Here is a 12,943-nt window from a genome sequence, read left to right on the forward strand (position 1 = left end):
TATTTAGTATTTTGTATAAGAAATAGTGCGTGAGAAAAAATGTACTACTGTATATATTAAAAAATATATTGTTAATACTTCCTCATAAAATATGTTAAGAAAAAATGTGTTAGAAGAATTATTATGTAATTAAAACGTACATGTAAAAAGTATATCGGTATATTGGCTTCACATCTGCTAATACTATTTATATTGACACTTGTAGTGTTCCTGAAATGTATTTATAATAATAAAGAAGTAAGTAGCTGATTCTTTTCCTTAAAGACAAAGAATATCTGGAAAAGACCCAAGGGAATGTCTAAAGAAAATGATATCACAAAGACCCTCTGATGCAACGGCTCTTTCACTTTTTTAACCTTTCATTTTCACCTAATGATGAAGGCATTTTTGAACAATTTTTTGGTCTATGAGTTTCCGTGTCTCAAGTTTTCCTTTTATCCATCGAACCTCTCTAGGACTAAACTGACCCTTCCCAAGAGGGGTGCATGGTAACAAAAGCTGCACTAAAGGACAAACCCTTTCTGCAACACAGTCTCTCTTAGTATTTATTCTCTTTTATTTGTTTCTTCACAGCCCCTCAATGAAGAACAAGAAGGGTGAAGCTCTGAGTGAGACTTCTCTCCCACCTTCAACCATGTCTTCTTCCTCCTCTTCTCTTGTCACCACTCTTGTTGATAATAATAACCCTACTCAACCTTCTCAGTTAAGAGCGGCACGCCGTCGTTTCACCTCTGATCATCACCTTCCTGAGATAAGCCTCAAAACCCCTATGGTTAGGCCTTATGTTCGATCAAAAATGCCTAGGCTTCGTTGGACACCAGATCTCCATCGTTGCTTCGTGCATGCAGTTCAAAGACTTGGAGGAGAAGACAGTAATTTATTATTACCTTTTATTGCATTTACATATATATCTTTTTCTTTTTTCACGTACATATCTTGTTCGAGTTACGTTAAGGTAAGGTCGGTGATGTCGGCCACTCAACGTTAATTGAGTTTCAAACATTAATTTGCGGTGTTGTGAAAGTGAAAGATTAGTCTCTTCTACAAGATTATGTTAACGTATATAGATTCAATTTCATTCACTTTTTTTTTCTCTAACAAAAGGCTTAATCTTTTCAATTGCTATGTTCTAATGGTGAACCTTTAATTTTGAATGTTGTTGATATATTTGGATTTACAGGGGCCACACCAAAGTTGGTTTTACAGCTCATGAATGTAAAGGGGCTTACTATATCTCACGTCAAAAGCCACCTTCAGGTACTCTTTTCTCCATAGCCACGAAAAAAATCATGGGTGAAAATTAAAAAGGCGTTATCAGTTGTTTTCTCTTTCTTTATTTAATTTCTTTATTTTTAAAATATATAATTAAAGAATTTCTTCATAGAGAATGCAAGTGCTTCATAATTCATTGTTAGTCTTAACTCTTAAAGTTTCAAAATTCTGGTCTATTGATGACAGATGTACAGGAGCATGAGACACGAGCAGATGAGTCAAGGTATATAAATAATTGTACTGTGCATCAGTTATTTATGTGCAAGTTCTCATGCCACAGATGTATGATGCATCATTTATATGGAAGAAATAGCTAGGTGTTAAGAATATTAGACATTTTGTTTGGTACAATTGAGGAAATTAGATCTTTAAAACACTGAAAAGAAGATATATCCATATATACCAAGAAATTAAAGGAACTCAACCAAGGAAAGTGGACGTCAGCTTGAGGGGTTGATTCCCTTTTCCGTCACCAAGAAAATGAAAGTAACGTCAAATATTCTTCAGGATTTTATTCCTAGAAAAATAACTTTTAGTGTTTTGATACTGTTACACATGTTTTTTTTTCATGAGGTCACTCACTGAGTACAAAATAAATTATATACTACTACTACCTTAATGAACATGGTAGAACGTTTTCTTAACCTTATTAAATATATGATCAATTATAGTATTTTATTAATATCTATTTACTAGGTGCAAAGAAGAATAATATGGCTCCGGATTTCCCAGCTTCCACACTCGCAACTCTTGGCCCAAGGCAACAGAAACCTCACAAAAGAAGCTGCACGGAAGAGCTTGTTCCCACCCAAGCTCAATGGTATTTCTATTTTCTTTTACTTTTTATTATCGTACATCTCTTTTGACAGTGTGTATAATTTTTTTGAAGACTTTATAATTTGTGTTATAGTAGTAGTTTGGAATTGTTTTTTAAATTAATTGCAAAAAATGTGGGACAGTTTACGTACATCAGACATTAGGCTCCTCCGTATTCGTATAAGTATAATGTATATATGCATTTGTGGATTTCTTTTAGATAAAGATATTAACGTATCTTTCAAGAATAAAAAAATGTGCTTTTTTAGAATGACTGTAAAAAAATGTTTAAAATGGCCTAAAAAAGTTCATTTCGATTAGTCACATTTTTTTGGCAAATATTTAATTTTGAGCATTGTAAAAAAAAATTACGCCATCATTCGCCAGCTATAATATTTTTAATCAAGACATTTTGTTTGGGTAAGGGATTAAGACATTAACCTACAAAAGATAAATGTTTGAAATGGTTTTAAAAGAATATTTCAATTAGTGTCAATTTTTTGCTCAGCAATATAATGCGTGCACAAAATTACAACAATCATTTAAGTGTATATATATATATATATATATATATATATTATATTATATTTAATGCTTAAAATAGTGAACTACACACGGACATCTATTTAACAGATAATTAAAAACTAATATTTATTTATAGGCGAAACTGAAACTCCTCCTTCCAAATATGAGTACCTCATATCATAAATTTGTTTAACATGGAGAAAAATTGTATTTTGTCAATTTCGTTAACTAGGTGAACAAAAAATACCAAACTAAGGCAAAGTATCATCATTCCATAGCCAAATATATTCGGAAAATATGACCAATATATATTGGTCTGATTGAAAAAAGTTTGGTTAACTTAATCGACAAGTCTTAAATTTCGTCTGCAAATTTATGTATGTGAAAAAAGTAGTATTCATCTTTCGCCATTGTCTCCCCTGATTACTTGACAAGGGGTGAAAGGATATTCTTGAAAACTAAAATAAATTAATTATCAGAATTTTTCTGCACTTAATTAATTGGTTTGAATTTTGAAAACATGCATGAATCGGGAAGTAGTAAAATGAAGCATTAATAAATTTCACATACACGTTACAAAGAACTCATCAGTAATTTTGTTTTCTTATGCCAGGAATCATGATGAGCAAGAGTGTTACAATGGAAACCAAGGGGGTGAATCGATTATAATTTGTAACGGCAATGAACAGAAGGTGCACTCCTACATCATCTTCGAGGGTCTTCTGAGAGGCCAGTCTGTCCAAGTAAGTAGTAACTCCTTACTCTCATTAGTGTCTCGTTGATTTTGTGGCACATATTCCATCGGTTTCGGATTATATAAATAATATTTTAAAGAAATAAATTATTTCAAAATATGCTATTTTATAAAATTAATGTTATATTAAATATTCTTTAAGATTACCTTTAATCAATATTTAATGAAAACAGTGCATGAGAAGAATAAATAAACAATTAATTAAATAAATAAATGATATATTAAAAATTACTTAATATGTTTTTTTTAAAATTCAACAAATCAATTAAATTCTTAAATACCTGTATCAAAAACCTGATATAATCCGAAAGGAAAGGAAAAGAGTATATAATAATCAAAGAAGGACATGCTATATATCTATATATATAACACACAGACATGGTTGAATGAACAGTTTATTCCATTTTGTTTTTCAGGAGAATAAAACTACTACTACTGAAAAGGTGTCACTAGGTGATGCCGGTTACGAAAGCGACCATCAAAGATTCCAAGACACAACTCTGTCCCTTTCAATGAGCTCAAGGCCTTCTTCACATTCGTTCTTGAATCGGAGCCACAGTACTGGTCCAGATGCGAATGATGTCTCTCTTGAGCTCACGCTCTCTTAGAATCATGCACATAATAATAACAGCAAGCCTTTTCTTTGTCATCATTTATACATGTTTCTTCCATCCTACAACTACACTACAAACTAATGGTGCATGACCTTTCAAGAAAGAACAATCCATACTATCAAGTGTTTTTCCGACATCGATTAAGAAATTAAAATTTTTAAAAAATTATTAAATTTTTGTCGATGCATTTTTATTTATTAATTTCTTAATAAATGTCTCTAAAAGCACTTGTTAGCAGGAGACCGAGGAAATTGTAATACCAACGCTACTTTAGTTCGCATCATTTAGTGCCCATGATCAGAAGTACTAGAAATCAAGTGAACTAATTAAGAACATAAAATCGTGTCTCCTAAAAATCAAAAAATATTATGTAGTTGCATTAATTGTCTAAATTTCAATCTTAGTTGTTTGAGCTACCATGGCTGTTTGATTTATCCAATATGTTTTTGCTGGTTTAATTGCCATTCACTTCACTTCCTTCGCTAGCTTGTTTCCAGCACAGCGTTAATTATATTCTATTAAATGTTTTTTACTAATTACTTAAAAGCATGTCTTAAATATTTCTGACCGTTTAATGTAATAAACATTTGATATTAAGTTTAATGATGTAGACAGTTACAATTACAATGTAAAATAATTTTGTTGTATTAATTTCTTGATAAATGTACCAATTTGTCAAAGTCATATTAAAATAATAAGATCGAGTGTGAGTCCATAAAAATTTTGACTGTACTTAGAGTTTATATATATTTAATCTTAAGTGAATAAATGACTAAACTAAAGTGATAATACAAAAATATAAACTTCTACCATTATAAAGGAAAAAAGAGCATAACATATGCAAGAGACAAGAAAACAAACACTCGGAGGAGGAAATTGATGTTTGGTGTAGATTTTCGTGAAAATGTTGAGTGTTTGACATACCAAAATTATTTTTGATGTAATTTTAAAGATTTTTTACCATTTAAAATTATTCTAACCATTATCTTTATTAACTAAACTAACCATGATTCCTTATGTAAAGGAGTCTAAATCACTTAATTTCACTCTTAATCACTTAAAAGCTGAACCAAATAATTTGCTTTAAGAATAAAAATACATAAATAAGACTAAGTAACACAATTTTATCCCTAGGCATGGATTACCTAGAAGCTCTTTCAAGTTCTTAGGATAAAAACATTTCCCAATAATTAAAACCCAATAACATACATATAAAAGTCAAACCATTATAAGGAAGCAATAATATTGAAATAACATTAAATGAATAGTAAAGATCATTACATTAAAAGTGATTGATCTCCAAACCCCCAACAATGATAATTTAACTTCTCATAATCATGAGAGGCTAAAAAATACAAGATGAAACAAGGAAATGGAAGAAGAGTTCCAAGTGAGTGATGATGCCTCTCTTTCACGTCCTTACTGAATACTACCTCCAAAAACATAGTGTCCTTCAAATATGCTGTGTTTAGCAAGCATGCATGATACAACTTCGCACTTGAGTGTTCTGTCCTAGTTCTTCAACATCTTTCATACCTTTGTTGTTGAAACAAACTCTATAAAAAAAAAATAGAACTAAAATACTGAAAATTCACTGATTTTAACATTTTCTGGATAAATTAAATCAAAAGAGCATTAAAAAAAGAAGAAATTAGATAGTTTTCAGCTATTCAATCACAAATAATAGTTGATATAATCTTTAAATTGATTATCTTAAAAGTTAAAAAAAACTTGTTTCACGCATAGTTTATTTGCTTTTTAACTTTTGATAAAAAAAAATATTTTTATTTTTTTAATCTGTATTAACAGGTTTTTATTGAACCTAGTCTTCCAACCAGCTAGTTTATTATGAAAATATTAAGGATGATTTTTTGAAGATGAAATGATTCATGTAGACTACAATACATGCATGGCATACATAGCGTGGACGGATCTTTGTGAGCACACCCCACACAATTAAGTGGAAGTGATAACTAAGGGTAGCGGATAGAGAGTGGCGCGAGTAGGTGTTGAAGCATGGATTGCGTGGGGCAACTGCAAAGTTTAAACCCCCAACACCACATTTTTGGTGGTATACATGAGCATGTGGAGAATCTATATGTTCTGTGTGTAGGCACATATATTCTCTTCTTATATCGCATATCACATAAGTAGTTAGTAGTCATGTTTTCCAAGTTGTTTTTGCTTGCTTTTCTTGCTGCAATTGCCAGCTCCCAGGCCAGAAAGCTTGCTGGTTTTGGTGAAGAGAAGCCAATGATTCACCATTTGCATGCCTATGTGGCGGCGGCGGCTATGAGGGTGGAGTAGGAGGTGGGTATGGTCATGGATCCGGAGGAGCTGGTGGTGGAAATGGAGGATTTGGAGGTGGTGTTGGCAGCGGAAATGGAGGATTTGGTGGTGCTGCTGGCGCCGGAAACGGAGTATTTGGTGGTGGTGGGATGGGCGACGGCGGATATGGAGGAGGCATTTGTGGAGAATTCATGGATCAGTTACGACCCTGACTTTAAAACTAGTTTACCATTTCACTTTTGTTTTGTTTTTATTTGTAGTGCTGTTGTTAGTATCAATTGAGAAATAAAAACCTGCTATACGCCTATGTTGTTACGTACCATGTTCAATGAATAATAGAAAGTAATGATTTTAGGATTAACTATCTTCCACACAACACATATTTTAGTCTTATGTTGTACTAACATTACCATTTTAATTGTAAAACAAAATTAAGTGCAAATAAAACAAGCATAAAAAATTAATTTGTAGTTAAAAAAATAATATTTTAATGGTAAAATAAAATTAAGTGTAAATAAAAAAATAAAAAAAATTAGATTTTTAAAGGCTTAATTATTTTTTCCTACTATTTATTTATTTTATTCCGTTTAATTTCACTTATTAATATATAATTTAATTTGATTCCAATTTTTTTAAAATTGAGTTGAAGTTATCCTTTGTTACTTCAATTAAGTTACATAATTTCCTAAATGTTTAATTTTACTTCAATTGGACTGAAAGAGTAATATATATTAACTAATTTTTAAAAATTATGGAGCCTAATTGAATCCTAAATCAATAGAATGTATTGAATAAATTAATAAACAGTTGTACCAAAAAAGTAATCAAGTCTTTTTTAAAAGTTACAGCATTAAAATACAATATAAGTGAAATACTTAAATATGACGTGACATAATAAAACTTCTTTGAAACTAAAAATAAATTATTTAAATGAGCTCTAAGTGACCACGAGCTCAAGCCAAAATACATAAGGTCTAGGCTAGAAGGGTGACAATGTAGACCCTAATGCCCAAAAAAAAAAATAGACATTTTGAAAAGAAAAAAAATTAATTTTTTGATACATAATTAGTTAATTAATTAATTAGATTATTTATTTTCTTGACATATTATAATAAAAATAATTTTATCTTAAGTTTCTAAAACTCAATTAATGCTTTTAAATTATCAAATTTGTAGTATTTTCAATTTTTCATTTCGCTAATAGTTTAGGTTGTAGTGGAACACATAACTATTTTTCACTTTTCCTTACGTGATAATTTTTCATTTTTATTATAAAAACTCTTGACTATCTTATCACATTTCTGTATTTTAATGGAAGAAATTTTTTAATGGTAAGATAAAAGAAAATATAGCAGGTGCACATATTAAGAAATTCTATCTTTTATTTCCTAATGTTGATGTTATCAGTAGGAATTATTCATGTCTAAATTTTCAAATAAATATATTTTTATAATATATCTTCTGTATTTTTTTTCAAATGATAAATAAAAATTTTATAAGTAAAAATAATATTTTATTTATAATAGATGATAATATATGAGTAAATTAAAATAAAAAATGATATATCTTTCTAGGAAGTGTATCCTTTATCCATTTGTCAAAAACCGAAGAATATCCAGTTAAATAAACATGAACCATAGATGAAAATGAATGATACAAATCTTGCCACATATACCACATTATCTGTGCTTCTCTCTCTTCCCTGCATTGAAGAACATTAAACACTATCAGAACATTATTCTTTCCCAAATGCCAATCATAAACAAAATAAGCACTCGATGAATTCCTTTTGTTCAAGTATTTGCATCCTTATAAGTATATATTTGTACTTTGTAGATTAAGTCACTAATCATAATTTCCATAAACTGTCTTTAAGGGGCATTTGAGTGAATAGTGGGAGGGGCATTATGTTTCTAATCTTGATTCTTTGATTCTTGGGACTATGATTTAATTGTTAGGTGACTTTGAATGAGCTGGTGTACGTGTAAAATTAAAGGAGTAGTAGAGAGGGAGTTCCAGAGGCGGAAGTAGCCGACGACGGTGGCAGTCTTGCAAGGGTGACGGTGGAGGATGAGATTTTCAACATTATCTAGTAACATAGTGCCATTACTTCTTTTTTTGTTTGACTCAGAAAAAATTAAGATGCAACACGTGACATGATTGGAGTCATTTATATGATCCTACCGATGAAAATGTCTCAACTGCACAGCCAGTTCCCACCAAGAATCCGTATTTATCTTTTTGAGACTTGTTAAAACTATATCAAATATCTCATTTATAAGTTATTATACAGTAACTACTAGTAATATAACTCTTCAAATAAATACAACTTTTTCTGGTCATTTTTATAAAATCAAAATTAGACGTTTGGTTTAGTCCTTTTTATAAAAATCAATTTAAGATGTTTTCTGTATTAATTATTTTTCAAAAATATACCCTTAATTGTATGAATTAATTTTTATAAGTTAAATAAATGATAAGTGAAATACATTCAATGATTTAAACTCTGAGAGTCTAACTGTGATTTAAATAGCTAGTAAAAGTTAATGAAATAAATATATTAATGATGAGTGAGCTTAAAAATATTAAATTCAAAAGTAATAAAAATATTTGAAAAAAGAATAAAAAGTATTTCTCATTAATGTCTGGGATAATTTTAGAAAACAATTAGTACAAATTAAATCTTACTGACTAAATTAACTATTTTTTAATTCTTATAATTATATTGATGTACATTTACATCAAATACTTACTAAAATATTATCTTTAACTAAATGTATTTCTCATAAATATATAAGTTATGATAATTTTAGATTATATAAGAAATAAAAAATTGAATATGAGTGATATCATAAATTTATAAATAAAAATATATACTTATATATGTATAAATAGAAATTTATATATTTTGTGGCTAGTTTGCTTATGATGGTTTGACGAGGGAGTGTCAACATATTTTTTTTTAAAGGAATGCCAACATAGTTGGGATATCTTTTTTTGACTTGAGGCTTGTCGTCATTAAAAACATTAGATCATTTTTCAAAATCAAATATAAAATACTCTTTTTTGGTAAAGTAAGAAAATAAAAAAAAGGTTCAGCCAAGATTAATCAAATATAAAATATGATCTCATCCAACAATTTTTTGGTACTTTTAATTTTTGATTTTTTTTTATTTTCTTTTATTTTTTTGAACCAATAAATTACAGATCAATTCTATATAAAAAAATCATAGATTAAAATTAAAAGGAGACAAAAATTATAATTTAGCTTTTTAGTTATGGCTTGCTAATTTATTTCTTTTAGAAAAATAAGTAGGTATACATATAATTAGCAAATTCATGACTTTCTGTGTATACCAACTAATTCTCTTAATATACCTTTTATCCCACTAGTCACGTAAATTTTACGTGCATAACCTGTGCATTTATGATTTAACACAAGTAAATATTGTAAAAGTGAGAGAGCAGATGTATCATGAATATGAAGGTGATTGAATTGGAACTCAATGAAATTATTTGAATTTGATCGAACAATAATTTATATACGGTGCGAAACAAGCTGTACATATGTATATATACATTTGTTTAACTAAAGTGAGTTGGCCTGTATTCAATTTGAATCTAATCTACTTAACAAATTATTGAGTATAAGTTAAGGAAAGATTGCCAATAAAAACTATTTTTTAGTAGAGAAACATTTTCCAACAAGCTTTTATAGAATATTGGAAACACGTACTATTTTTTACGAGACCAGATAGTGTTAATTATGTTGCCTCAGAAATTTGGTTGGATTTTTTTTTGGGGATGAATTTTAACTAAATTTTATTAGTTTTTTCGTATATTAATCACTCCGTTGGCATTGCTATGAATTTTAATTTTCATTTAAGAGAATATACTTAAATATACCACTTATTTCATAATTTTGCAAAATAATTTCATGACAGTACTGAAGTTGATTTTAGAAGCACGTTGACATGTGTTTGTTTTGACATTTCAAATATTCTTTTTACAGAACAAGGTAAATACATAATTCAAAAAATAGTTAAATCACAAATTTTGGGTGGGGGCTGGCAGGTGCACTGAAATTTTCAAAGATCTATAATAGCAATAAGTAAATAACCGAACTTGATCTGAAAATATATCTTAAGATTGGATGAATAACTTCAAGCAATTATGCTCTGGCAGAGATTGTATTCCACACCTTGAGATTATTATAAGTTCATTCATGTATAAAAATTATGGATTGATCAGAAGTGGAATTATATTGGGTGTAGTTGAGCTTTACCAAATACTGAAGATCTTATAAATTCAATCAAGATTTACTTGTTGTCAGAAAATGACAAGAGTTACAAAGAATAATGTTCTCTTGCCATAATAAGCAAGATCTTAGAACGATTTTGGGCCTCCCAAAGTTTTTAAAAATTCTGCAAGATAAAAAGCAGCAGAGTCTACTCATAATTTGATGAATTATGTTGGACATTGAAGAAAACGTGCCCTTTATTGTATATAATATATAGTACTTCTTAGTTTTCTTAGTCATAACGTGGCAGGTATTAGAAGCACCCGCAGACCTTAGACAAGCAATTATCCTGAGACACGCAGGAACTCAACTCCATATATTACAAAGCCTTCTATTTTCAACCCAAAAGGAAGCAACCAAGGGCTCTTTCATTCTTTAATTCGACAATGATAGACTATCTTTTCATTAGATATACTTGCATTAATTTAACGGGGATTAATTGCATGGTGATTTGGTGCGATGGGTGTGATTTAAAGGCTAAAAATATTTAGTTTTTGTGGTTAGATATTAGTCCACGTATCCATTAAGACATCAAAGCAAAGCTGTCTTCAACTTTTTATGTTCCATGATGAAATTTTAGGAGTACTGCAAGTGGGGGATTTGCTTGTATTTTGCTAGGCGTACACTGCAATAAGTGTTTAATAAGCCACTACCAAGACAAACATACTCTGTAACCAAAACTTCACATTTTTTATTCGTCACATGGCACCCACGTACATTGTTGCTCTTGCATCCATTTTGCCCATGTGATCGCAGGTGATTAATGAACATCCATTAATTGGTCAATTAAATTAGAGATAAGTGAGCACTGATCAATTAGATTTAGAAGCAGTTCTTGAAGAGATATTCTTGGGTGAGCACAAATCTTATATCTCACTCCTACACACAATCAATAAAAATATAACAATTAATAAAAATAAAGAAAAAATATTTATCATTTATTAGAATTAATATGATTTCTTTTAATAAGAAAAATGATATAATTTATTTTCTTATATAACAATTTGATCCTATGAAGATATATTAAATATTTACATAATAACAAAATCAATTTTTTGTTATCTTTTGTTTATAAGTAACTAAATGAATTTTTTCACAAAAAAAACTAAATGATTTTTTTATAGATATACTTTATATGTAATTTTTAATATTATTATTATTAAATATTTATATGTATTTTTAAATATATTTAATTTTAAATATTTATATCCATTTTTCTTCTGAACTTTTTTTTAACTAAATCTCTTGATTTTTTAGGTGGCAACGTGACCCACCCATTTCTCTTATGCAACTTTTTTTAGTTTTTTATTTCTTAAATATATTAAGTAAACTATATTATATATAATATATCAAATAGATTATTATGTATATATTTTAAAATCTATTTATATATAAATTTTAAAATACATATAAATATTTTAGAAAAACATATAAAATGATTATTCTAGGTTTTTTTTAACTGTGTTCTAGGCTTATTTTTAATAACAAGTTAGATTCTGAAATTTTTTAATGTTTATTTAATTAAAAAATCAAGTTTAAAATCATCATATTTTTTTAAATTTTAACAAGTTTATAATAATAATAATAATAATAATAATAATAGTAGTAGTAATAATAATAATAATAAAATAGATATAAACTATATTTATATGATTTGTCATTTAGTTAGTCACGTATTTTATTTCACATAAACAAGAAATTGAAATTTTTTATTATTATATAAATATTCAATATATCTTCGTATGATCAAATTGTTATTTGAAGAAACAAATTATATCATTAATTTCTTTATTAAAAGGAATTAGATTAATTTTAATAAATAATAAATAATTTTATATATTTTATTATAAGTTAATTTTTTATTAGTCGTAAGGATAAGATGTTAAGTTCATTCCCATTCAAGAATATCTCGTTCTTAAATCGAAATGATAGATAAGTCTTGAATGACATATAATCAAACTTGAATATCTTTGTTCCTTTCTTACTGTATATTAGGAGATGATACTGTCACCAACTCCACCACATACGATTTTTTAATTATAGTATAATGCTGTCTAACTGGAGATTCGTATACTATATAATAAAACGCCACATCACAAACAATCATGTGAACCTAAGGCCTTGGATTATTATTAGTTAGACATTAATTAATTTATGATTGGCCTAAACTAGCTAGTGTCATGTTTTCAGGCGGCCATGGTTGACCAAGCAAGGAATTGATTGGACCTTTCTGGACATATCGATGTTCACTTTTCTTGCACATCACACTTCCATTTTGAATTTAGTAATGAGCATGGTTATTTTAGTATATGCGAGTCCCTATATAAAGGGACCATCATGACCAAGAACGTCAAGCAAATAAGTATTAATCGA

The 12,943-nt window shown here is 28.6% G+C and overlaps 2 protein-coding genes across 2 annotated transcripts in view; both read left to right on the plus strand.

Moving 5' to 3' along the window:
• Positions 1-481: 481 nt before the first annotated feature.
• LOC100798980 (probable transcription factor KAN2) lies at positions 482-4,353 on the plus strand. Its single transcript, XM_003534658.5, has 6 exons — positions 482-872; positions 1,181-1,257; positions 1,459-1,495; positions 1,969-2,092; positions 3,227-3,356; positions 3,784-4,353. The coding sequence occupies exons 1-6, from the start codon at positions 581-583 to the stop codon at positions 3,973-3,975; spliced, it is 852 nt and encodes a 283-aa protein (XP_003534706.2). The 5' UTR covers positions 482-580; the 3' UTR covers positions 3,976-4,353.
• A 1,950-nt stretch (positions 4,354-6,303) lies between these two features.
• LOC102670490 (glycine-rich cell wall structural protein 2) overlaps positions 6,304-12,943 on the plus strand; it is a 7,453-nt gene continuing 813 nt past the window's right edge. The window contains exon 1 of the mRNA XM_006587912.1: positions 6,304-6,493. Coding sequence (XP_006587975.1) covers positions 6,304-6,493 — 190 coding nt within the window. The remainder of the gene's footprint in view (positions 6,494-12,943) is intronic.

The sequence above is a fragment of the Glycine max genome, chromosome 9 (assembly GCF_000004515.6).
Source record: "Glycine max cultivar Williams 82 chromosome 9, Glycine_max_v4.0, whole genome shotgun sequence".
Classification (NCBI taxonomy): Eukaryota; Viridiplantae; Streptophyta; class Magnoliopsida; order Fabales; family Fabaceae; genus Glycine; species Glycine max.